This window comes from Doryrhamphus excisus, chromosome 4, assembly GCF_030265055.1.
Source record: "Doryrhamphus excisus isolate RoL2022-K1 chromosome 4, RoL_Dexc_1.0, whole genome shotgun sequence".
NCBI classification, from domain to species: domain Eukaryota; kingdom Metazoa; phylum Chordata; class Actinopteri; order Syngnathiformes; family Syngnathidae; genus Doryrhamphus; species Doryrhamphus excisus.
Genome location: NC_080469.1, coordinates 16,049,854 through 16,076,226, shown reverse-complemented (window position 1 = coordinate 16,076,226; position 26,373 = coordinate 16,049,854). Strand labels below are relative to the sequence as shown.

Sequence of the window (26,373 nt, the reverse complement as noted above, 5' to 3'; positions counted from 1 at the left end):
TTCAGAGTTGAGTTTGAGCTTGTTGAGGGTTATGGACCCAACAGCCCAATAACGCCTGTTTTATTATTGTGGCTGTTGTGAGATCATTTAAATCTGCTATAAATGCCTGTGCTAAAGATTACGCCTCGTGCCTGGTTAGTTCATTTAGCCATTTCTATGCTTAATTTAATCTGAATTTAGACCAAGAATAAGAACAATTTGCTTAAATATGCATGTTTTTATATGTACTGGAATAATCGTCAGAATAATGGGCTGTATTCAACCATGAATGTCGTCTATCATCTACTGTTGTCTACTGTTGCCTGCTTGTTAAGCCCTTGAGGTTCTTTTGTGATTATATAAATAAACTTGACTTGATTTGAATTGACTTGAAAAACGGTGCAGTGAGTGAGAGCACGATGTTCGAAACACAAGGTAGGGAGGGATGACTTTGTATTCAATAATAGCTTATATTAGGAACTAAAATTTGCCAAATCGCTATTATTACTGTGTGAGTGTGTCACATATGGCATGGGGCGTGGCTTGCAATAACGGCTCAGGAAGGGTTTACATCCTCACAGCACATTCGAAAGTTAGCGCACCCCATGCAGTACCTATAACCAAATACAAGACAGACACCTACTTTTGGCATCCTGTTCATCACAAAGACCTTTTTTTTGCTTAACACAGTCAAAAAACATAATTGGGAACCATAGTGTATCACAAATCCTACACCTACACTAAAAAAAAACATTTTGTTCATCTTTTCAGGTTTTTTTTCCCTCTCGCTAAATCCTCATATTGCATTGTTGTTGTGTTTTTCCGAAGCCAGAGAATGCAGACAGCACACACTGAAGTGCAATGAAGGAGAAAACTACACAGCTGTGTAAGTGCTACACACTCCAGCAAACCAGGTAGTGGGCACAAAGCCACCTGTGTGTCTTCTTCTAACACAAAGACGTCATCCCACAGACGTAAACCACTCCAGGCAGTGCATCGAGATTGCGTATTTCTGTTTCAAGGCACATAAAAAGCACAGATGTTTGATGGATTTGTTTTGACAAATGGAAAAAGTCCCTCACAGCCATTGTTCATATTGAAATTCACTGCTGCCTTTACTTACTACATCAGATGTCCCACAGGGAAAAGCAAATGAGGCACACACCAAAACCTCCACCATATTTCCATTGGATTTCCATTTTATCCCCTTTTCCTTTCCCTGTATCTTCATGTGGTCTCCTTCAACTTTTCAAACAAAGTAGCAAACAATTGAGCTTCTACACCATTAGACACTCCATTAATGAATCCAAGGATGCTATTTTACATTTGAAACAGCACTGGAGTAGCAGCAAGGTGTGGCTCGATCTGATACTGACACCGGATATCGGAAATCTCCAATACAAGTAGTCATGCTGTTGTTGTGATCAAAGTAGCAAGGAGTAGGAATGATGTCGTCTGTGTGGCTGTACCATCATTTCCGGACTGGGTGCCCCTGAATGGAAGCCTCACACACAAAATTTTAAGACATACTGTATGATCAACCTCATCTCACATTTGAAGCAGCATCATAACAGGCAGCATGAGGATTTTCGCAAAAGACCACAGAGGCCAAGAACCAACTCCGACCAACACCTGAGACGTCCAGTCCCTGTCAGTTACAAGTAATATCGGGTTTAAACGGTTACTTGAGCACCTCAAACCTTGTTCCATTATGCTAGCTACCAATATATGCATACACAAATGCGTAAAGAAGTAAAATGGGTCTGTTGTTGTCATAATTACTGTTGCTGACTATTGTTCGCTCTTTGAGTAATACACAATAAAACCTTTTCTAACTTTCCATACAAAAAACATGTAATAAAAGTCCTAAAGTCGCACAAAAGTCCTGCCTCACATCCTGTGTGACCTCAGTTCAACAAGCATCAAAGTTTTTCTCTTTTTTGCCAAATGTATTCTAAAAGAATTGCCGAGTGCCAAGCAGTGGTATAAGCAGTGACGATGGAGGTTTCTGTACCAGGCTGTTATTGCTCCAACTGATCACATAACAATCCCGCTATACAGTATCAAAAACAACAGTAGCCATGTTTACATGTGGAGTTTTTCCTCTTTCCAAATGACCTTTCCGAAAACATGGTATACATGGAAAGGAATATTCTAATCTCTTGTGTACGTGCCGCTACAATCAAACAGAATAGTCAATGGGGCATGCGCAGTAAAGCGTAAACATCAACATCACGTGAAACCGACTTCCCCGAGTTTTTCTTTCACTTGTTGGAATAACTCCATATTGACAGTTTTTTGTCCGTCCAGCCTTGAAATTTAGTTTGGATCAAAAACAAACTTTCCGCAGCAGTCCAGAGCTGATTGCTCGCCTCCATTTTTAAAACTGAAGAACGTCTTGAGCTGCGTGTTACGTCATATCTGAACATGCTCTGAAAGAATGCACCCGGGATAAATTTAAACAGGAAAAGATCAAATTCAATCTTGCTGATATTTTATAATTTAACTTGGGACATGTTTTATATAAATATACTATATTTTCTTTTTTAATAAAAACTGGACTTGTGAATAAAGTATAGAAGGGTTTAGATTCTGTTCCACAGATGGCGCTAATGCACACCGAAAGCTGCTTGCCAACCGCCAATAAACAACAGAAGAAGAACAACACGATGAAGAAGAACGCACCCTGACAACTTTCCGTTTGAGCGGGTACAAGATACCTCAATCGGAGGAAAGGAATATTCCACCCCTGGGAATCAGATTTTTTTTTCTCCATTCGGATTAGCACTTTTCTTTCGGAATGAGGTGTTCAAGGTTCAATTCTCACAATTGGAACATTTGGGTCCATGTATACGTGGCTAGTAACAATGGTTAACTGACACACTTGTATACTCACTTTCCTTGAAATCGCATGAAAAAAATGAGCAAAGTTAATAAAGGCTTTATAATGGCTACTATTTGACCCTAGAACAGACTGTTTATGTTTCCTAGGGTGAAAACCAATCCAATCAAATAAGATTGAGTCTATTAGAACTCCCCAAAATAGCCTGTCTGACGTCTGTGCTAAAGTGCAGCTGTACTGGATGTCCCGTACTGTTTGTTGAAGGAGAAGTAAAGCACCTGGTAGTCATCCTCCTCCCAAGGGAGACTGCTAATGAAGCAAGAGAGCGGTCAGATGGCAGAGCCTGCAAACTTTCTCCACTCCGTCCAATCAATACCATGCAGTCAGACATTATTATACTCCCTCCTGTCCTATTTGTCTTCCTTTGGCTTTCTCTCTGTCTGCCGGGGTTAAACCTCCAATTAAAGTTTCTTCCTTCTTTCTTTGCAGTTAGCAGGATGGATCATAAAAATCAGTTTCATTCAGTCTATACACAAAACATAGTGGTTGCTTTCAAAAGTACAAGCTTACTCAATAAGGAGGTATCAGTGTTGTAATTCTTGCTTCAGAGGGACGCCTTGTCAACCGTGAGACAACAGCGCCCTCTGCAGAAGCATGGGGAATAACCTCCTCAGTTATATTGTTGTGCTGGTGATCCCGCTTCATTTTTAACAAGCTACGTTTGAGCCCCCAGCTATCTCCCTACACAAAGGGGCCTTGTGTAAATGGATTTAAATAAATTAATGCTTCTTTTACTAGCCGGAGGAAAGCACAGGGGGAAAAGAGAGTCCCTACTAAATCTTTCTCATACACAAAGACATTGAAAAACCTATATTATGCGCCTATAGGCCCATATTTGAAGATGGCAGAAGATGAAATACATAATTCCGTGCTTAATCGGAGCCCTGGCGTTCTCCATCGGAAGATAAGAGTGGAAAAAAATAACAAGTCAGCTGAAACAGAAGAGTCCAGGGGAACAAAATCGATTAAGACAAATGGCGTTAAATGCTAAGAGGGATGGATAAATAAAGGGAAAAAATTGTGTCCATGGCAACGACCACAGTTACAATGTTCCAAATTGGTGTTATGCTGTTTTTGCATTTTGGTTGTTTGGCATTAGTGTTAATCCTAAACAACTTGTTCAACTAATTTGGGGCAGTTGTAATAATACATACACTCACTGCTACATATCTCAGTGGAAATAAAAAGTTTAAATTGTTGTATAGATTTGATTCAACAGTTAAGTCAGGGCTCCAATTTCGTGGCGCAGCGCGAGTTGGCGCAGGGTGGCGGAGCGTGGCGCAGCCAACGCAGTGGTAATATGTTTTTCCATGACAAAACAGCACGCCAAAGCTCACCAGCTCCGACCTGGTCTATTCGGGGCGCAGGCGAAGCGCAGCCAGCGTAATGGTAAATTAGCTGACAGGCGCACAGTGCAGACGTGTCACCAAAACCTCACAGGCACATATTCAGAGTGTTGTGCACATTTTCGTGGAAAAAACAATGAGAGCAACCACTGTTGAATGTAATGTTGCCTCAGCACACCAGAGACATCACACACAAACTAAACCTGACGGCATCTGAAAGTATGATGCCAACCAGGACTGACTTCACACAACACCCCCTAAATAAATGGCTTGTCCCCTGAAATCAACATTTCAGAAGCGAAAACTCAGAAAACCAGAAAAGACAGCTCCACTCACATCTCAGTGTGGCGTTCATTTGTTTGGTTAAGATTACACTCGGCTGTGTTAAACCCTCTCACGCCTTCCCTTCTCCCTCTTTGCCACTAGTGCCGGTGGGAGGGATGGAGGCGTGGGTGCGCGGCGCTGCGCCAGACTGCTGGCCACACCCCAGTGGCGCAGCACACCACACCTGGTCTACAAAATTAGAGCCCTCAGAGTCAAAATAAACACAAGTGGAATCAACATCAATTAACAGAGATAATGGAAAGTGATGTACACTTTGGTAGAATTGTGGTGTGTTGCATGAAGGACTTGTTGTTTTTCTCACCTCAGATTCTTCATTGTGGAGGCCCAGTTGGAGTATAGCACTGGGGGACTTGAGCCTGGCCTGGTTGGACTGGGCCATCTGCAGGTTCAACTGCCAGCCGACAAAATCCAGCTGCAAACACAGAAATAACAACATGACTCAAAATCAATGCAATGCTGAAGATTTGCATAGCCAAAACCTCCAATTGCTTAAGAAAGGATGAAGTCACACTTATGAATATATAAGAAAGCTCTAAAATCATTGTTTAGTAATATTATGATTGGCTCAGTGCTTTGACAACCATTCCCAACGTTCCCAATGTCCCCGTCCTCATCATGCAGCGACAGCGTGCAAGATCCACGGGATTGAGTCAAGGCACTGCAGTTAAGCGGTTTATGATGCAGCAAGAGGCCGTAATGATAAACTGCGTGTCACTTATTGGTTCTGGATGCTTGTGCGGCATCACAGGACCGGGGGGTGATGGGGAGGGGGGGTCATGAGGTGGTTGAAAGAGCTGTGCCGGCATATTATTGAAGACGGGAGCAAGATCAGCATTAGTGTGATTGATTTGATCAGCAGTGTGTTTATTACCTCCAGTGGCTACATGTTGTACATAGATCTATGAATTGATTTCTAAATAAATTACCATAATTCGAACGAGAGAACCTTCTGAATTTTAAACACAGTGGGTCATGAATAAACGCATGTTTATTATGTACTGTGCTCTACTTTTTACCACAACATTAGCTGTAAAGATAAACAAATATATCCATTCAGAATGAAAACTCTACATTTTCTTCTTATAGTTTTCATTTTAGGGGCGTATTCACGGTTATGGATAGACACATTCTCTCTGCTTCAGTGTTTAATCAAAATAAAAATAAAAAAAGCAGAGCTCAGCGTGGAAGCCACAACAAAGAGGCTGAAGAGACACATACGACTCCAGAGCAGCAGGTTGCCGACCACTGATCTAGCCAGCAAAGGGAACATAATCCGTAACATGTGACTTGACTGGCTGCTCCTCACAGTGTGAATAAAATCCAGCAGGGACGTATTTGAAAGATGACAAGCGAGAAACAAGTAGGTGAGATGTCTGAATGCACAATAAATGCATGACAGCAAGAACAACAACTCCCAAGCGTGACGTGACTGATGCTGACATGCAGCCTCTTTATTGCAGCTCAGATCTCGACGTGAGGACGTTGACGAAAACGTTGTTTGAAGCGACAGGATAGCACAGGAGCAGGGTTTTTTCAAATGCACTCATGTGACAATTTGAAAGAAAGGTGGTATTGGTAAGGGCGGGGGCGTCCTAAAGAGGGGGAGAGTTAGGACAAATCCAAGAATTAAGTTAATTTTGGTTGTCAGAAAATGATGAACAATATTTTATTTTTGGTAGTGACAGTATATATCCATATATATATAGTATATATACACAATAGTATAGTGTACTATACACAGTATACATCCAAATATCCACATTGACCAAACTTAAGCTTCCATATTAACTGACCTGATGTATATCCATCCATCTTCTACCGCTTATCCTCACTGGGGTTTGCTGGAGCCTATCCCAGCTGACTTGGGGAGAGAGGCGGGGTACACCCTGGACTGATCGCCAGCCAATCACAGGGCACAACCATTCACACTCACATTCATACCTATGGACAATTTGGAGTCGCCAATTAACCTAGCATGTTTTTGGAATGTGGGAGGAAACCGGAGTGCCCGGAGAAAACCCACGCACGCACCGGGAGAACATACAAACTCCACAGAGATTCGAACCCAGGTCTTCCCGATGTCCTGACTGTGTGGCCAACATGCTAACCACTTCACCACTGTGCAGCCCGGTTTGATACAAATACACGTATTGTTGCACCCCTATTTGATGGCTTGTTTTCTCTATTTTGGTAATACAAAAGATAAAGGTGACTACAGGGTTGTTATTTTATGCCCAGACGGCTCTAATAATGTTAAAACCCGTACTTGAAGAATGTAAACAGATTGTAAACATGAAGGAATCCTACTTTGCGGAAATTCACTTGGTCTGAAACCAATTAAGGGCAATAAACAAGGGATTACTATATAACATCAGACCAGATATTATGCTGTGAGTGCATTTGCCACATCCGCAAAGTCAAAGACTCCTAAGCTTTAATACTATTACAAAAATTAAAGATGTCCTCCCAATACATTCCTAATTATACAATACAGGCCTGGTACTCTCTAAATAAATAAACCCTGAAACCCCTATGTGAGGAGAGTAATACAAATGTGCATTTGTATTCCTTTGAAAATGTAGCTGCAATGTGCGATGTATTTATAAACAGTGTGGTTCCAAATTGCCCCCCAAAAATCTGAGTTGGTATCAAGTCTTACCTTCTTGGGGGCAAAGATATTGCGCTTTAGCCGGTCCACCAGCTCAGGGCCAGAGGTGGACCATGTTTGAGAAAATACATCAGCCTTGTCTGGATTCACATGAATTGCCTGAAGCTGCTGCTGCAGGGATGCTGGTTTTATATTATGATACACCGCCTAAATGGGATGGAGAAGAGAGTGACCAGAGTGACACTTATAGTGCAACAGTGACACCCGCTGGAGATATGTGTGCATTGCATGGGCTTCCCGCTCATCAATAACTCTAAATTCACTATATCATGATTAATATACTCTACACACACTAAAATGTCAAACTACCGTACATAAAATTGCTATTTGTTCCTTTTTAATTCATCCATAATTCATCCCTGCACTTCTAAAGTCATGTGTTCTTAAATCAGTATAATACAACCTACAATTTATTAATGAATGATGACTCATTTAGTCACATGACCCACCCATCATCTCACCTGCTCAAGAATGAAAGCAGACGTTTCCAGGACTAAGTTAAGAGATGATTTGTCCAGCGAAAGAGCAGTCTGAAGTTTTTGCTCCTCCTCTTTACTGAATGTCCTTTCACCCTGCAAAGACAACCCAATATATGTCAATAAATATCAAAATGTTTACATGCTGCATAGATAGGCCTTGACTACAGTGTTCATACCTTGAGATGAAGCTTTTGTATAATGCGGGAGATCAACCTGGAGAACTTGTTTACGTCTATGCCATTGATGAGAGTAACTGCTTCTTTTATACTGTCACAAAAGGATGAAGCATTAAAATTAGCGGCACTGGTGCACAAAAGGCGTTCAATGTGGAAAAAATAAAAGATCACATAATTTGAGCCCATTATTGGGAGAATTGTGGCTTATGTTGAGGCGTGATGAGAAAGGCACTGCACATGATTGCGGTAAATGTGTGCAACATTCAAGCGATTGTATACTGTCATTTGCAAATCAATATACGACTAATCATAAGTCGCTATGTCATTATTGCATCTTCGTACTGATAGCTTTCAAGATGCTTTGGCGTATTTAACGTTAGGCTACAATTAGCTTGACACACGCGCCAATTAGCATTGCTTTAAAGTCAAGAATTCTTAAGGAAAACAGCATTATACCTCTGCGTTTCTTTAATAACTGAAGCCATTGTGGTTACAGAAAAGCCTTCAATTAAAGAAATATTCAGCGTGAGTAGTCACAGCATCCTCAATTTGTTGCTACTCCACTTTTCCGGGTGTCACAAGACGTCTCCTGAAGAAAGTCAAACCTGCGTAAAGATGCGCATAAGACCCGGAAGTGAGGTCGTCTGACTAAATACGACAGTAATAAATTATTACATTTATATATAAAATACAGAAATTGTATTTACTATTTTTGATCACAACTTTTTAAAAAAAGCATTCTTTGTGGACATAGTTGGATGGGCGGGGGGTGATCAACCGGCGTAAAAGTACGCAGTATGACGCTCTAAAAGAAGAGACACGCTAACTACGGAAGCGCTATGGACAAAGTTAATGACAATTCACATACCGTACTGTTGCGTTTGCTAAGTACCTTCCTGGCTTTAAAACATGTATATGTGCAACAATGTATAATATATTTGACAATGTATGATATATTTTACTTTATCGAATGGACTGTGGTATTCTCCCACAATCCAAAAAAAATCATGCTAGGTCAATTGGCGACTCGAAATGGTCCATAGTGAGTGTGAATGATTGTTTGTCTACATGAGTGACCACTCCAGGGTGAACCACGCATCTCACCCAAAGACAGCTGGGATAGGCTCCAGCATACCCGCGACCTCAGTGAGGATGAGCGGTTTAGAAAATGGATAAATGGATGGATGGACTACTGATCAGCTGCATCCAGCCATCTAATTTCTATGCCGCTTACCCTCACTAGGAATCGCGGAGCCTATCCCAGCTGATATTTTTGGGCGAGAGGTGGGGTACATGCTGGGCTGGTGAAATTACCAATTGGTAAAATTACCGATTGGTGAAATTACCAATCAATGTACTGTTCAATCTTGTGTTGCCCGTATATGTATATGAACATATGTATAGCATAAGTACTAAAACAAAATCACAACTGTAATCTTCAACTGTTTATTATGTAGTAAAAGGGGACAGGAGGAGCTTACAGTCATGCACAGAATAAAATGAATAGAAACATACTGTTATGAACAGATACAAAATATAATTTCAGGAAATAGAATCAAAAATCTGTCACACAGCACAGCAAGAATCCAATTATATTCTTCAGTGATTTATTTGGTTTTAAACATACTGTAAAGTATGACTTTTCCAATACTGTATTTATTCCAACTGGTCCCATTTGTTGGCTGTTCTGCAAGTGATTGGTCAGGCTGGTCATTCCCACAATATGCCAACTTGTCTTCTTTGAAATTAAGTAAACACTTGAGTTGGTGAAATTATTTCATTAAGACTCAGATGGTTTTGAACAGTAGCAGCTGTACATCATGAGGGGAGTATAGGAATGTACCGTAAACAAATAAATACTTCATTTTCAAACAGAACACATAATAAAAACGATTTTTTTTTCTATAAATCAAAAAAACAGGAGCAGAGAAGTTTTAAATCACAAAGTACTTCCATCATTTGATAAAACAAAAAGAGTTAGTAGAGGTTTTGGTAAACAGATTGCATCACGTTAAACACTTGGCTGACATCTGACAAGCGGATCTCCGCACCGCTATTTGAAGGACGGCAGATTTGGCACTTTTATGCTGATGTCGCCAATGTTGATGTTTCTGGGCATTTCCGGGAGGTTCATGTTCTTTACAGCTGATACGGCACGAGCGGGCGCTCCTGCAATACCAGCCTACACACACACACACACACAGACACACAATATGAGTATAAGACACACATCATAAAGCAATCATTATCAGGACACAGCAAACAGTGGACAGACATATCCACTACACGATACTGGACAATCAACTGCTGACACAATGCAAAAGCACCGACAGCTACGATGACACACACGTGTATGCATTGTGTACATTCAGATGCTGTCAGATGCAACATGCAGTATGTGGGCACAACCGGAGACAATTATGAATCCACTGTGAGGACATACTGTGCTAAGTCATTCACTATATTTGGATGTACTGGGGCATTCATCGAGTGGGAAGAGGCAGCATCGCTGAGAGTGACCCGAGTGGGCTTAAAAAAAAAACATAATGAAATTAAAAAGGCAAGAAGAGAATTGCGTAAATCAGAATAAATGGGTTTGGATACGATGATGATGATGGGAGGTGTGTTTTGAATGGAAGAAAAACAATATCGTACAGGACTACATTGGAGGTCATACTGCACCTCTTACTAAAAATAGGTGTTTATTTGTCTGGGCTAACTGCATTTTTGTGAATGGGGGAACAAAAATACTGTTAACAAGTCAGTGTGGGGGGTAAACTACTGATGGTATGGGAAGGGCTTGTAAAGCTAGGACTCAACTAGATTGGGAGATCTGCTCTCTGGACAGAGGAAGCAATTCACTCTAACACAATGAGTCTCAAGTGGAAGTTAAATGTCTCAATGCAACATCAAATTCATTGCTTAGAATGCTTTTATTAATAGTGCCGGGTGACATTTGAGAATCACTGTTGTTAGAGATCCCCCCTCTCCCAACATGTGAATCTTTGAAGCAGACAGACCCAAAAATGACCAGTGGTCTAGTGCTGGTGGGTCAGGACCCGATATATTACAGTCATCCCTCATTTATCACTGTTAATTGGTTCCAGACACAACCGTGAAAAGTGAATTTACTCGAAGTAGGATTCCATGTTAAGAAATAGAATATTTTCTTCGTTACAGTATAGAAAAACCCATATGAACATCATAAGTCATTTTTTTAAACATTATTGGTGCCCTGTAATCATGAAATAACACTCCTAGACTTCACACTTGTATTACCTGATACAGAAAACATAATCATAAATATAATAAGTATCCCAAACGTTATGTGACATGCATGGTAGGAAAAAAAATCACCCTCAGGCTTTCAGCCATCGTCACTTGATTGACATGTTCATGCCAGTATGACATGCATCTGCCATACATAGACGTACAATCAGACAGTACTAGCTTTGTTTACATCGCATTGTGCACTGAAGTGACACGAGAGACCTCCAATTTATCCTAAACTTAAGAATAGGTTTGAAACAATGAGGAAGGACGGCAAAATAAGCAGGCAAAAATGTACCACTTCCACACTGAATAGAAGCCATCATTTATTTTATTTTATTTTTTAACCTCAATAGAATGAAGGGGAGGCACTCAAACTGTGATATAGCGAGGTACATCTGTATAATAAACCCATGTCCGTGAATGCACCTTGCGTCCTTGTCTGCGTTATTCGCTTGCTATGCTGCCACATGGTCTGTGCCATCTTTATGGGCAACTTTGGGTAGGGGTATGGATTTAAAATGCTGTTTGTGCATCACACAGCTGCAAATATCTGCTGGACAACAGCAAGCTAAAAAGACGGGACTGTGTCTAACCGCTGCAGCTCAAGCTGTGTTGCAAACAATCCATTAAAATATGACATATTTGAGAAGTTGAAAAACATTCCGCCATTTGGGTACTCCAGCCAAACCAGTCGAGAACTACTGGTCTAGTGAACAAAGCTATACATTCATGGCACGGTTTGGAATGCTCAACTCACTGGTAGCTCAGCGTTAAATAGAGGGAGGACCACGGAATGCTGACCACATGGCAAACAGCCTCAATATTTGGGTCATGAAGTATTTGGACACTGTTTTTACCATTTTGTCTTTCTACACACCACCTCAATGGAAATAAAAACATCAACAACTGATTGAAAAGGGGACTTTCTTCTGATTTAATATGTTTGACACAAATAAAATGGCATTACAATGATTGTAAATATAACCCTCACTTTTACACCTTTTTTAACCACACTTAGATAAAAAAATGTTTGAAGCCACCGGCACACTCAAAGTGTGAACCAGGGACCATTTTAAGGCCCACGGCTGTTTTTTGTCTTCGGGCGAGAAGTGAGGTCTACTCTGGACTGGTCATCCATCCATTTTCTATACCGCTTTTCCTCACTAGGCTCGCACGTATGCTGGAGCCTATCCCAGCTGTCTTCGGGCCAGAAGTGGGGTACATCCTGGACTGGTCGCCAGCCAATCACAGGGCACATATAGACAAACAACCATTCACACTCACATTCATACCTATGCACACTGGTCCAGAATCACGAAAAAGTCGATCAAAACTGATCTCTCCGATTTTCGAAAAAAGGGGTATTTTTCCTTTTTTTAGTTCATGAGGAACTGGGGTGTGCTTTTACTTTGGTCCCCGAGCCCCCTGATTAGGAGCAGTGCGCGTTCAAAAGTAAGGTTTTCAGTTTCCTCTTTGTACCGCTTCCCAGCAAGTGAAATGTTGGGCACTTGTGCTCACTAGTGAACGTGCGTGTTTCCAAGTTTTTGTGGTACCTCCAGTCACCCAAGGATGGCAACTGGACAAACCAGGTGGTCGTTTCTCCTTTTGAGCCAATACTGGGAGAATTCCCTTTGGTTTGAATCACATGTTGTCGAGCAGTCATTTAGTGTTTGTTCAATGGGTCATATAATACAGAAGAAGGGCCAAGCACAGACTCAAATCAACATCATGTGATACCTACGACATCACTCTTTACTTGGTTGGAAAAGGTTTTGCCACTTTTTGCAACTTTAGGAGTAAACTGGCCCGGCGCCGCAGCGTGTCCCAGCTCCTCGACCAAGGATTTACCGGCGAGCAGCTGGCGTACGCGTCTCAGATGACTCTGAGGAAGGAGGGGAGGCACACCGAAGCCGACATCATCAAGAAAGTGATGGCAGCAGATGGCCCGGACCCTACAGTGGTGCAGGCATCGTACCGCGCACCCCCTCCATCGCTTCCGAAAATGCTGTCGGCCGACGAAGCTCTCGTGTTGCTCTTCAACACCAACATGACGCGAGCTGCGTACCAAGTGGTCCGTGAGACATCGAAGGACCACGTCGCCGACATCTTCCCGCCGTACAACTTCGTATTGGATGCCAAGAAACGATGCCATCCGGCTGGAGTTGCTGTCGACGACCGTGGCGCTTCTGTCCCCGTGCAGCAGTTGGTTGACCACACAGCGTCAAGGCTGTGCACGCTCCAGGCGTCGGTCATCCAATCGTCGGCAGCTCAAGGCTTCTTGATCCTGACCTCTAAGTACGGGTTTGACGGTGCTACCGGTCAACAAGTCTACCGCCATCGACAGTCAACGGACGACTCTACCATGTTCCTGGCGAGTATGGTCCCTCTGCGGCTCCGGACCGAGGATGGCCGAGTGATCTGGGCAAACCCGAAGCCAAACTCCACTTTCTTCTGTCGTCCGATCAGCTTCATCTTCGAAAAGGAGTCCAGGGAGTTGACCACCTCCACCTACGTCCAACTCAAGCAGGAGGTGGAGTCACTCACGCCGTCAACCGTCCAACTCACCAACGACGCCACCATCTCCGTCCGCCACGACATGGCATTAACCATGATTGACGGCAAGGTCCACAACGCCATCCAGGACATCCGGTCGCAACAGGTCTGCAGCATCTGCCTGGCCAAGCCTACCGAGATGAACGATATCGACGGAGTTCTGGCCCGGCCCACTGGAGACCGGACCCAGCACGGAATCTCCACCCTCCACTGCTGGATCCGGTCGATGGAGATGCTCCTTCACATCGCGTACAGACTCCCGTTCTGCGAGTGGCAGGCCCGTGGAGAGGAGAAGCAGCGGATTGTCAAGGAACAGAAGCAGCGGATCAAGACCGAGTTTCGTCAGCGTTTGGGGCTCCTAATCGACCAACCCCTTCCTGGCGGATCTGGAACAACCAACGATGGGAACTCTGCCCGCCGCTTCTTCTTGGAGCACGAAACGTCTGCGGACATTCTGGGCCTTGATTCCACCCTGATCCGCCGCTTCAGCCACCTCCTCCGCGCTGCGTCCTCCAACTTCAACCTCGACGAGGAGCGGTTCGGCGTGTACGCGGTTGAGACGGCCAGGATGTTGGTCAGCCTATATGGGTGGTTCAGGATGCCACAGTCGGTCCACAAGCTCCTGATCCATGCTCCCGCTGTCTCCGCCGGCATGCTCCTTCCCCTGGGGGCGATGTCAGAGGAAGCCCAAGAAGCAAGAAACAAGGACTTCAAGGCCATCCGGGAGCACCATTCGCGCCAGATGTCCCGGGTTCAGTCGAACACCGACCTGTTCCACCGTCTTCTTGAGAGTTCTGACCCCTTGATCAGCCCCCTCCGGATGCGGAAGCTGAAGACTCCGACGAACAAGGCCACGGACCAGTTTCCGCCAGAGGTCCTGGCCCTCCTTCGAGCTCCATCGGTAGAGCTGTAGACCCTGGGTGATGGTGGTGGTTGTCTTTCAGGTCGCGGGGGATAAACTTTTAGTGTGTGATATGATGTGAAGTGGAAGGCGTTAAGTTACCAACTTTCAGTGTGTTTTATGATGTGACTTATAAAGTTTTGGTACAAGTCAGTGTTTTTGTGAAAGTTGGCCAACTAAAGTCATTCGTTATTTTCGGTTTTTGAGGTAAAATGAAGAGATACGGTCATGTTTTTGCTTATAGATCATTTTCATGCTGATTTACAATGAATTCACTCAAAAATTAGTTTTGATCGACTTTTTCGTGAATCTGGACCAGTGTGCTATGGATAATTTGGAGTCGCCAATTAACCTAGCATGTTTTTGGAATGTGGTAGACATCCCACGCACGGGGAGGACATGCAAACTCCACACACAGATGGCCGAGAAACTGAGAATCGAACCTAGGTCTTCCCTTTCTCCTGACTGTGGCCTACATGCTAACCTCCGTGCAGCCTTGCAACAATTGTAAAAAATAAAAAAATATTGTATAACCTACTTTTTAAACCACTATTGGTATTGTTGGGTTTTGAAAAATGTCATTTGGAGCGAGTTGCATGGAGTTCCTTAAAGTAAAGCAGAAAGAATATACTTACGTTTACGCTGTTAGGTATGTTACAAATGCTACTTTAAAACTTGCCTGTGTACTTAATAAAGGTTTTATGAAAGACTTGCAACATTATTAGCGTTGGTCATGAATTGGGTCTGCCATGAAAGATTCCCAGTGCATGTTAGTGAAGTCATTTGACTTTTTTCATGGAGGGAGGGGAGGTCTGTATGGAGAGACTCGGGAGGGATAGGGAAGGACAGGGGGGGTAGTAAACTTCAGTTAGGGTTGTACAGTACTTGGTTGTAGATTTTAGCAGTACCTGCGTCTACCTGTCCTGCCTGGTAGACTGAAAGATAAACGTCTGTAAAGAGAGAGAGAAGAATGGAAAGAACTAGACAGGGTCAGGGAAAAAGAGGAATGAGGAATGTTAAAGCAGGTTAAAGTAATTAACAGTTTATCTCCACAGGAAAAAAGTGATAGGACCTATCATAGACCACAAGTCTGATACGGCGGAGATCCATCCAACACATATTTACTTATTGAGAACTGAAGCTATCAGTCTTTGTCAGGCTAAATGGAGAGCAGCTCATTCCTTATTCTCCTGACACCTGCCTATAAATGGAGCGTGTCATTTTAAATTAGCGTGCAAGCGAGAGGCACGGTGTGGTCGAGGGTAGGTCCATGTGGGGAAGAAAGAGAGAGAAAGAGAGAGAGAGAGAGAGAGAGAGAGAGAGAGAGAGACGAGAGCAGCTCTGACGAGACTCTGCTTAGAGAACAGCAACCGTGAAAAAAGAAGAACCTGTTGGATTAAAATGAAAAAACAATACAAATTTGATTATTATTGCTACACCTTGGAGCACACAGCAGATGTCAGCCAATTAGAGAAGGGGAGGGGGGGCTACTTTAATGCTTCCTGTCATCATTTCTCATTGTAAGAACGTTTCCTACAAGTATAAATTTATTGCCAATGTCATTGCTCTGCTTCATTGGAGAGGCTTGGGGAAAAAATGAGTTCATAAAATTGCCTCTGGCTGTCTGTCTGAGCTCATTTCTCCATTATGTAACATCGCATGGAAGGCAAAGCAGCAGATACTTTACTTACAAAACACATTTAAAGGCTTCCCTATTATGCAAAATTGACTTTTAATGGTATTACAACAGTGATATGAGCACCAAACATGAGAAAACAATTTTCTGGCCTATCACCAAATTTTAAAAGCCGACATTATAACTGCCAGCATACACCTTTAATGTTTTTTCTTGAAAAAAAACATTAAAAACCTGTGAAACAATACAAACTTGCACATGAGGTAGTTCTCATATTGCTTATATAGGACCCTATTAAATATTTTTTTTCCACCAAATTCCGTTTGTCAATATTCAAATTTGTTAAATTCCATGTTTTACCTTTTGTACTTATTTTACCAGCAGAGACTTTTGTGGCGTGTATAGGTGACCATAGGGGTGTTATATCATGTGTACAGAGCTGTAATAATGGTTTTAAAAAAAAACGCATTTAGAAAGTCAAATAAGTTTTCTGTGCTCTGAATACGAAAATAATTATTTATTAATATCGAATCCTACTTTGCGGGAATTCACTTATCGCAGTCAAACAAGGGACAACTGCACTTTTAAAAAGAAAAACATATTTGTCCAAACACAAAGCTTATTTATTTTTACACAATTTTGTGACATGCAAGTTGAACAGAATAGTATTTGAAATACTTCAATACGGTAAATAATGATAACCTAAGTAATACAATCACCAATATGAAATGAAATTGTTATAATTCTAAAAAAATCTTTTTAAAAAAAAGTCCTACTTGTGTAGCTGAATGCAATGTTCAGAATTGCGCTGTTTGTGAATGCACCCCACTCGCCGTGACTATCGCAGGTTGATGATGAGGAAGGTCTGGTGTTATGGAGAGCACTCTGGCAAAATGTGTGTGCAGTGATTTTGGCGTAGTAAGGTCATCAATTAAGTTTAAAAAGAGCGTTAGACTCTGTGCTCCACTGTTGGGGACTTACAAGACATGACTTGCAAACTATCAGCATGGAGCACTTGTCGCAGGTGGCCAGGTCTGCATTAATTTAGCACCAAAATGAGGTGATGTTATGGATGCGAGTTTCAGAGACAAGTGTGGACAAACACAGCTCATGAGTATTAAAGCTACAGACACACAAAATTGCATGTTCCCAATTGGGGCTGACTAAAACGGCAATGTTAGATTTTGGTCAACACACTTCCAATACACTACTGTAGAATCTTTGAGTGTTTTTTAAGTGGTTGAAAAATACTTTCAGTGCATTAATGTTTAACTGTCAATCCATCCAGCTGCTATATCACCTGTCCTGTCTGTGGAACAGAACCCACACAAAAGAGACCCCACCTACCAGGTGTGATCAAATCCACAACTCTCTTGCTGTGAGGTGACAGCACCCTACTTAATTTTTGTGCTCCTTCAAAATAAAACAGCATGATTTACACAATCAATGATCATCTGGAAAGATGGAACATTACATTCTCCATATAAATGGCAGCGTGTTGATCTGTGTTCAAAGCAGTGCGGCAGCAAAAGAAAAGGTTGGCCGAGAGAGAGAGCAAGAGAGAGAGAGAGAGCGAGAGAGAGAGAGAGAGAGAGAAAGAGCACAAACACTCAGAATCATGTCAAAGGCATCACAAGGTCACTGGAGAGTCGCATGCAGGGTGCAGCATACACACATGCCTGCATACTCTGGACCATACCATTTTAAAGAGTAAGATGGGCAGGACAGCACTTACCTCTGACTTCTCCATCTTGTTCTGGGCGTCCACCTGTGTGATGATTTCATTCATGTTGGTCTCCAGCACCATCCCACCCATCACCATCTCTGCCAGAATGTTGTGAACCTGTATGGGAGGCTTAACATTAGTCTATTGCCTCAAATAGTCTGCTGTAACAAATCCCATGCATCGAGTAGTGTGGGTTCAAACAGACGGCAAGGTGTATTTCCCAATGTAGCTTCCTTTTTTTGTCAACAACAGATAAAACAAGCTGTGGAACTATCACCTGAATCATATAACCCCAAGTAAACGTCTTATTATTAAGGAAGGTTCAAACCTACTATATGGCCCTGCGTGAAAAACCTAATAACTGGTCATTCCACAGCATCTCAATAAGATTCAGGTCAAGACTTTGACAAGGCCACGCCCAAAGCCTTCAGAAGTGGACTTGCTGGTGTGTTTTGGATCATTGTCCTGCTGCAGAACCCAAGTTGGTTTCAGCTTGAGGTCACAAACTGATGGCCGGGTATTCTCCTTCAGGATTTTTTGGTAAACAGCAGAGTGCAGAGTGATTAAATTTTTCACAGTAAGTGTTCCAGGTCCTGGAGCGGCAAAACAGCCCCAGACCATCACACTACCACCACCATATTTTACTGTTGGTATGATGTTCTTTTTCTAACATGCAGCATTACTTCTCCACCAGATGTAATGGGCACACACCATCCAACTTTTGTCTCGTCATATTTTCCCAAAGGGCTTGAGGATCATCAAGATTTTTCAGGCAAAATTGAGACAAGCCTTTTTTTTGTTCAGAAGTGTTTTTTTGTCTTGGAACGTTTTTGCCCAGAGTCTTTCTTATGGTGGAGTTATAAACACTGACCTTAACTGAGGCGAGTGAGGCCTGTAGTTCTTTATATGTTGTTGTGGGGTCTTTTGTGACCTCTTAGATGAGTCGTCATCGCGCTCTTGGGGTCATTTTGGTTGACCGGCCATTCTTGAAAAGGTTCACCGCTGTTCCATGTTTTCGCCATTTATGGATAATTGCTCTCACTGTAGAGCGCTAGAGTCCCAAACCTTAATAAATGGCTTTATAACCTTTTCCAGACTGATAGATCTCAATTATATTCTTTCTCATTTGTCCCTGAATTTCTTTAGAAATCTGCAGGTCGTATTAAACTTCTTGATTGAGAATATGTGTGGCGTTAATCAGGAATGGGCGTGGCTAGAGAAAATTAACTTAGATGTGATAAACCACGGTTATGTTTTAACGTTTCACTTTTTCATACAGGGTTATGTAGGTTTGGATTTTTTTCTTCCTTAAAAAAAAGTTTTGTGTTCGGTTGTGTTGTCATTGACTAATATTTTTGTCCTCTGTAAGAAAATACCTTTATTTAATAAGCATCAGTCTCATCTCCCATTTAAATTAAAAATTCCTCATCCACTAAACTCTTGGAGGTCCAAGAGGTTTGACCACTAAATAGTTAAGACTGAATGATGAACAATGGTAACTGCCAAGTTCAGCACTCCATTTAACCTCAATTGTAACGCAATTCCATGCATGTTGATATCATGAATGAATGCAACACAAATACAAACAAATGAATGACATTTCCATACCTTATCTACATGGAAAATGAGATCAAGTTCGCAAACATTCTCAAAGCATTTGTCCAGCGTTTCCACAAATACCTGAAAAGGAATAGAAAAGTGTTTGATCACAACAGGAAAAACAACAAAAAATAGCAATATTATATGTATTTCTTACCTGGATTAAGTCTAAAATTCCTAGTTCGCTCTCTGAGGAGTCGACGCAAAACACAAAGTACAACGTGGCGTAGTGTCTGTAGATTAGCTTGTAGTCGGACCCTCCGATCAACCTGACACACAGTACGCATGGCGGTATCAGTGACTATAATTTGACACATACGCAGGTACAAAATACAATAAGCATGCCACTTACATTCCACCTTCAAGAAAATTGCAGACGTTCTCATCTCTTTTGGACACCAAGTGGAAGGTTTCCCTGATGATCTGTTGCTCTGTGTCTTCACTCTGATGGAGGAATAAAGAAGTCAATTTGACATTTTTCTTCTCTTCTCCCAATGAGGAGTTTTAAAGTGGATCCATTATGTTTTTTCAAATTTTCTGACCTATAAATGTATTTAGAATGTTGTATTCTCGTGGTAAACGATGCCAAGTTTCAGATAATGAGGTTTGGGCATTTGGAAGTGAAAGAAGTTTGGAATGGCTCTGAATACTCTGTTTCAGAGGGCGTTCTAACACTGGCGATTTGTGATGTCACAGATTGTCGGGCTTCCTTATATGGGCGTGCACTGTGGGCCAGATACGCTTTCAGCCCTCCCCCAAGCTCTGCTTCTCTGTTTACGGTGTCAGCAATGGCTCCTAGGAAGTGTTTCATCGGGTGTAAGGGAAAGTTACATTTGTTTTCAATTCCTAACGAGGAAAACATCAGGCACAAGTGGTTGGAGTTCCTGATTCCCTACCAGCAAAAAATATATTTTCATCTGTCAATGGCATTTCACACTGAACTGTTTTGTGAACATAGGCCAGTACACAGTACCTTTTCAACCTTACTTGGTCATGTGTAAGGGCCAGAAGAGCAAGCATTCAGCATCCTAACTGTGTTTATTTTGTCTAAGTCATGGAGCAAAAGCGGTTGTCTGTGTAGCATTATAGAGTCTGCATACAGGGAGCCATTTCCCACCACAATCAGTAGGTCTACCAGAGACCTAATGCTAAAACGCTAGTAAGAGTAACCTCGGACTGTCCAGTCTCTACTTCCGTATGGCTGTATGTTAAAAGCGGACATTTTAAATAGATTAATCACTGTTTATTATCAACTCCTATACTGTTTATAAACTCCAATAAAGTTGACTTCGGCAGCTATTGGCACAACACTTGGGAGTGTAAATTAATAATAAATCAAAACAGACCATTTTCGTGAGAAGCAAAAAAATCCAAATAATACAGCTGGAATAGGAATAGATTCTGGAAGATCTAGGAGGTTTGCTGCGCTTGTTATCGTCTGTAGCTGCTCTATTGTAGTCCACAACTCAATGCAAAGGGCGGAAATTTATCATAATATGTCCCCTTTAAGACAAATAGCATGTGATTTCATTTGTGCCTTCTTAAGGCTGCTTAAAACAAAGCAGGCAAGTCACTGTTTGCTTTGTCATTTTGTCATTCAACCAAACACTGCTGCCCCAAGGCTACACAGGCTAGGATTTGATCCAACACCCTGTTATCTTCACTTGAGGGTGTCTGTATCTGTTTAGCGCCTTTTAATCTTCAAAATCTTATATCACAAGTCACACAGTAAATAAAACCATCACAGGTGCTAATATTCTCAGTGTGCATGAGAGGTCAGATCTGTATGCACAGTAAATGCAAACTGTTGTAACTATGATGCATCTCTATATATGACATTTATACTATATAAATTATAATTAGATTGACGTCTGGTTGACTACTGAAAAAACACAAGTAGGCAGTTCCATTCACATTGTAACACGGACATAATAATAATAATAATAGCAACATGTCTTGCTCCATCTATATGCAAGCAACGGCTACGCTCAAACAGATGCCTCATTTCCAATAAACTCCTGATACTCTCTGCAGCTGAGTAAACAAAAAGGTCTGGCAGGTGTAAATTTATTGTGATGCACACCAATTTTCAAACAGATCTTCCATGCATAATGTAACCAGGAAAAGCTAAATTGTTGATTCAGATACCGTTCACATTGTTCACATTCTCATAATCTTGCAAAAACTTGTTAAGCACCCAGTCAAATAAGGGCACATTTATTATTGCCGTTTTGAATAGTCTTCCAATCTTTCAATGCAATAAATGCATCTTTGGAGAGCCCTACTTTGGAATATGTGATACAAGATGATGGCTGGATGGATACACAAAAGAAAACACTGTTTTCCAGCACAGGTCACCTTGCAACTTGGAGATATAAACCCAGATATGTCTGTTATTTCACTGACAAAAACTGAAACAAACACTTGCCTATTTCTGTCTAGTCATACTCACCTAAAGCCACAAAAAGGGGGAACGGGATGTTTGCATTAGTCCCTCACAAGGGCGTCATCCATGTCATGTGACACAAACACAGTGAAGTCAATTGTGCGTTCATCTGCAACAAGATAGCCTAGTTTCGGCTTGCACATGTTCAATAATTCACATGTTTCCAAGGAGGGACATCAGGAACAAACCAATGACAACTATGTTGAACCTAACTCTTCTTTTTTTCCTTCACTCAGGTGCCATCAAATGAAAACAGCCAAGCATTCTATCGATGAGTGTATGTAGGGCATGTGTAAAATCCACATATATAATTGAAATCTTACTCACATAATGCTCGTAGAATTTAGACAGCCTCGGCTTGCCATGGTTGTTGAATATTAAAATAGCTTTTATCATGGTGAACTGTGTAGAGGGGGGAGCGGGAAGAAGGGGAAGCAGAAAGGGATCAGCCGGTATGAGACTACCGTGAACCCAAAACCCAACCGGGGATTCACGGCCAAATCCCGTCTCGATTTAAGGTTAATGCGGGATAGCTTGGAGTGGATGACACGCCGCTAACGCTCCATCGTCTCTTACGGAAATGATCGTCCACGTCAAGGAACCGCTCTTGCCACCCCCCCTACTTGCCCAATACGGCGGCCGAGATGGGGTAAACGTCCGCCATCCGCCACTCTGTAGAGATTTCCCGTTTTCGAACGGTCTCCATGCATTATTTCGGTGACGAACCATGTACAACGAACACAGTTTAAAAACAGTGTTATTTAACGTTATATTACCGACAATAGCATTTAGCAATAAAGGTCAAACGTTTCAAAACAAGCCACGACTGCCGTCTGACTACGCATGCGTAGTCAGACGGCAGACGTAGTGTTGCGTCTGAGCATGCGCGAGAGAAGTCAATACAAATACAATCAAAACATTCATGGCGGCACACACCAACGATAGTTAGCTTTTGTGCATAAGGCGCTTAAAAGCATAATGTAACCTCGATACAAGGCTTCGGTGGATCACTGTAGGAAAAAAAACGTAACAATTGTTTTCGTTTATGTGAGTTCATTTTTAATATGCCGACAACACCTCGACTCACGTTTGGCACTGCACGTGCGTGTACTGTGTTTGTTGGTGAAGGGCAGGCGGTGGGGAAAACAGTCATGCGCCTGAAAAACACGTTATATATACATTCCTACTGCAATTTATACAAAATGTGCCTGTAAAATACCACTCCTGCCTGCATTAAGGCCTCCGAGCGTGAACTGAGTGCAGTCAACCACAAGGTGGAGTAAAAGTACAGTAGATGGTTGATGATGTGGCACCTCAGAGGTTGATGCAGTGAGCACAAATTCTTAATAGTCAGGTTTTGCAGTTGTGCTCATGTTTGACAACACATAAAAGCTACACCTCGACAAAACTGCATAGGCGATGTGTTTCAGAGAATACACTGCATCACTTAAAAAACAAATGACAAACCAGTATATGGAGAAACAGACAAATGCAATATGTACTGTATGAATCCCCCTCCCGTTATAAAGAATTATTTGTGTGTGACAGCTGTGGTCTGTGTCATACACAGTTCCTGGGAACATCATGTTAAGATGTAGAGTACAGGAAAATAAGGGGGGTTGGAAGACATTCTCTTTTTAGCATGCCATGATTGTCCACTTGGGTACTTGCAGGCCTGGTTTTCCCGTAAGAGCTGCAACTTATTTTAAGGTCCTGCTAGTGTTCACCTGTCAGAAAGAAACTGAAACTGGTTTTGCTTTTACTTTCTGAGTATGCACAATGGAAAGGATGAATCAATATCCCCACAAAAACATATACACAGTGAAACTAAAACTAAATAATAAGGAAGTCAATTGGTAAAGTCAATTCATTCAATTCACTATAATAAAATACTTCAATTTCAATAAAATTGAAATTAAAAGCCACATGCACACACATCAGATCACAAACGAGCGGAGTTAAACCCACAGCCAGTCTTATCTGTGTCACAATGCATTTCCTTCCCATGCTTTGCATTTGCTGCATGATAATAAAAGTGATATAATTTCAAGATATAAGTAAGGATAACTGCAATAAATACTAGCTAATAAACAATGCAAATGAGCAGATCGATATATTAGCTGGGTATTTTCCACAAATTTCATGAAATAAAAAATACTATAAATAATAATTATATATATATATATATATATATATATATATATATATATATATCATTTAAAATAGCCGTTCATACGTGATGAAATTATAGATGATATACTAAGCCTGATCTGGGTATTTTCTTTCCACCAAAAAACAGATAAGTCATTTAATACATGTGATAAATGAGATTGAATCATTGAAAAACAATGCAAAATAAAACAAATATCCTGTAATCCATCAATTTTGAAAAATAAAGTTAAAATATCCAGTCATACATGATGAAATTCTAAATTATTTTACAATTGTCTGAGTACAAATGTTGTGTCTTACATATAGAAAAAAACTGTTATCTGAGTGTGCCCCTATTATATAAAAAAAAACATTTAAATATAAAAAAAAATTATAATCAATTTGATCAGGAAACATTAAATTAAATAAAATAATAATAAAAAATTAAAATATATAATAAATAATACCACACATCCAATTATTTAAAAGTATTTAAAAAATACCCAAGCAATTATTGTTTTGTCTGGGTATCTTTAAATAACAAATACCTATAATAATGTAGTTTTAAATAATAAACAAGTGTGCAGGCCTCACAGCTAGGAGACCGGAGTTCTTCGAGCTGGGATAGGCTCCAGCAACTCCTTGTGAGGATAAGCTGTACAAAATGAATGAATGAATGAATAAATAATAAACAATGAGAGTAGTTTTTCTACAGATGTTGTCAGTTACATATAATAATTAACAAAAATGTTTTGAAAAAAATCCATTCATACATGATACAATATTTACAAGGGTACTTGTTGCTGTAAATGCTGCCATCATCTGAAGACGTTCACGGGGGGTCAGTCGGGGGAGGGGGGGTATAGTCTCACACCCTACTCATATTAGTACTTTTAAAGCATAATCCAATGATTATTGTGTATCGGGAATAATCATTTAGAACCAGATTTAACGTGATCGGAACTATTAAAGATGGAGATGTTATGAATCGTTCACTTCCGAGTATGCAGTTGTTGCAGTGAAGAGGGGGTTAGGTAAAGTTGGGAGGGGGGCCACAAACACGCAGCAGAGCTTTTGTGAGAAGAATGGATGAATGAGAGACCCGGGGAGAAAGGGGAGACAGGGGAGCTTGTGTTTGTGACAACGTGGTAGAAAAGGATCGGTCCACTTTTTGTATCAAATTAATTCAGGCTTTTCAATCAAACGCCGATAACTAAACGTACATTACGTAAACACTATCCGAGGGGTAGTTATATTGAAAGTGAAAGCAATCGATTTCGAGCCCCCTCCCTATCTCATTGAAACGAATGCTGGGGGCGTCCCTCCCCTCCTCCACATAATGGTACGGTCTAGTGCTATAAAAGCGCACTGCATTGAAGTTGCCAGAGGTGCACTTATTCCTTTATTAATAGCATCTTGATAAGAGTTCGACACCGCTGCTGTTTCTGCAACACCCACCCACCCACAGACAAGGAACGATGGATAGAGGCAAGCCACAAACTCTCAAGGAACTCATCCAAATCCTGCATGAAATATTCGAGAGTAACCACATCAATGTGGAGGAGGTGAAGGAGGTCATGGAATCATACAAGAGCAACCGCCAGGAATGGGAGAAATTTGCCAAGTTTGACAAACTCAGGTAACACGCTTGTTTATGATATTATTAATACGTTAGGAGTAGGTCATGCCCATTTCTAAAGGAAATGATGTACTTTGCACGCTGGCTCTGATGTTGCTGTGAAAGCTGATGGTTGGCATGGAAACAAACTTTCGTATACTTTTCATATGGTATTTTAAAATAGACATTTTAATAATTTATTTAATATTATTAATTACAGCTTATTAAAATGTTTTTACACAAGCAAAATTAAATTAAAGTCGTATTTTTCCCCAGCGTATTAAAAAAAGAATAAAATACTGTATTAAAAATATTAAAAAGGTTGTTTCCATGCCAACCATCAGCTTTCATCACAGCTCATTTGAATATGATGTTTTTAAAAAAATCCTTATTTGCACAATGGCTTTTTAAGTATACGTTTCTGGTCAGCATATGTTTATTATTTACCACAATGACCTATATTCCAGCCCACACGTGTTGTGTAGCAAATGTCTGTATTTTGATGGTCAGCGGAGGGGAGAGGGGGGAGGCTGGTCTGGTGTGGGTGGAAGAGATTGGGGGAGTGGGGGGTGGGG

The 26,373-nt window shown here is 41.3% G+C and overlaps 3 protein-coding genes across 8 annotated transcripts in view; 1 reads left to right on the top strand and 2 right to left on the bottom strand.

Moving 5' to 3' along the window:
* commd10 (COMM domain containing 10) overlaps nt 1-8,494 on the bottom strand; it is a 48,272-nt gene extending 39,778 nt beyond the window's left edge. For 3 of the 4 annotated variants that reach the window (XM_058070281.1, XM_058070280.1, XM_058070282.1), the window contains exons 1-5: nt 8,352-8,494; nt 7,896-7,986; nt 7,702-7,812; nt 7,232-7,387; nt 4,874-4,984 (exon numbers count right to left, since the gene is read on the bottom strand). In XM_058070281.1, the coding sequence (XP_057926264.1) occupies nt 4,874-4,984; nt 7,232-7,387; nt 7,702-7,812; nt 7,896-7,986; nt 8,352-8,380 (498 nt within the window). In that variant the 5' untranslated portion in view covers nt 8,381-8,494. Of the gene's footprint in view, nt 1-4,873; nt 4,985-6,001; nt 6,165-7,231; nt 7,388-7,701; nt 7,813-7,895; nt 7,987-8,351 lie in introns of those variants that run through there. The other variant, XM_058070283.1, reaches the window with a different exon arrangement.
* Nucleotides 8,495-9,325: 831 nt separating this feature from the next.
* On the bottom strand, nt 9,326-22,862 carry ap3s1 (adaptor related protein complex 3 subunit sigma 1). Of its 3 annotated transcripts, XM_058071084.1 has the most exons (7): nt 22,357-22,862; nt 19,936-20,027; nt 19,741-19,852; nt 19,593-19,664; nt 17,994-18,101; nt 15,531-15,572; nt 9,930-10,077 (listed from the first exon to the last, which is right to left on the bottom strand). In XM_058071084.1, exons 1-6 carry the CDS (start codon nt 22,423-22,425, stop codon nt 15,537-15,539), a joined length of 489 nt encoding a protein of 162 aa, XP_057927067.1. In that variant the 5' UTR covers nt 22,426-22,862; the 3' UTR covers nt 9,930-10,077; nt 15,531-15,536. The 3 variants fall into 3 exon arrangements, with proteins under 3 accessions (XP_057927066.1, XP_057927067.1, XP_057927068.1); XM_058071083.1 differs by lacking the exon at nt 15,531-15,572 and having other exon boundaries at nt 9,326-10,077; XM_058071085.1 differs by lacking the exons at nt 9,930-10,077; nt 15,531-15,572 and adding an exon at nt 15,579-17,761.
* Nucleotides 22,863-25,549: 2,687 nt separating this feature from the next.
* Nucleotides 25,550-26,373, top strand: part of cdo1 (cysteine dioxygenase, type I) — a 5,249-nt gene continuing 4,425 nt past the window's right edge. Inside the window, exon 1 of the mRNA XM_058070430.1 lies at nt 25,550-25,819. Within this exon, the coding sequence (XP_057926413.1) occupies nt 25,659-25,819 (161 nt within the window). The 5' untranslated portion in view covers nt 25,550-25,658. The remainder of the gene's footprint in view (nt 25,820-26,373) is intronic.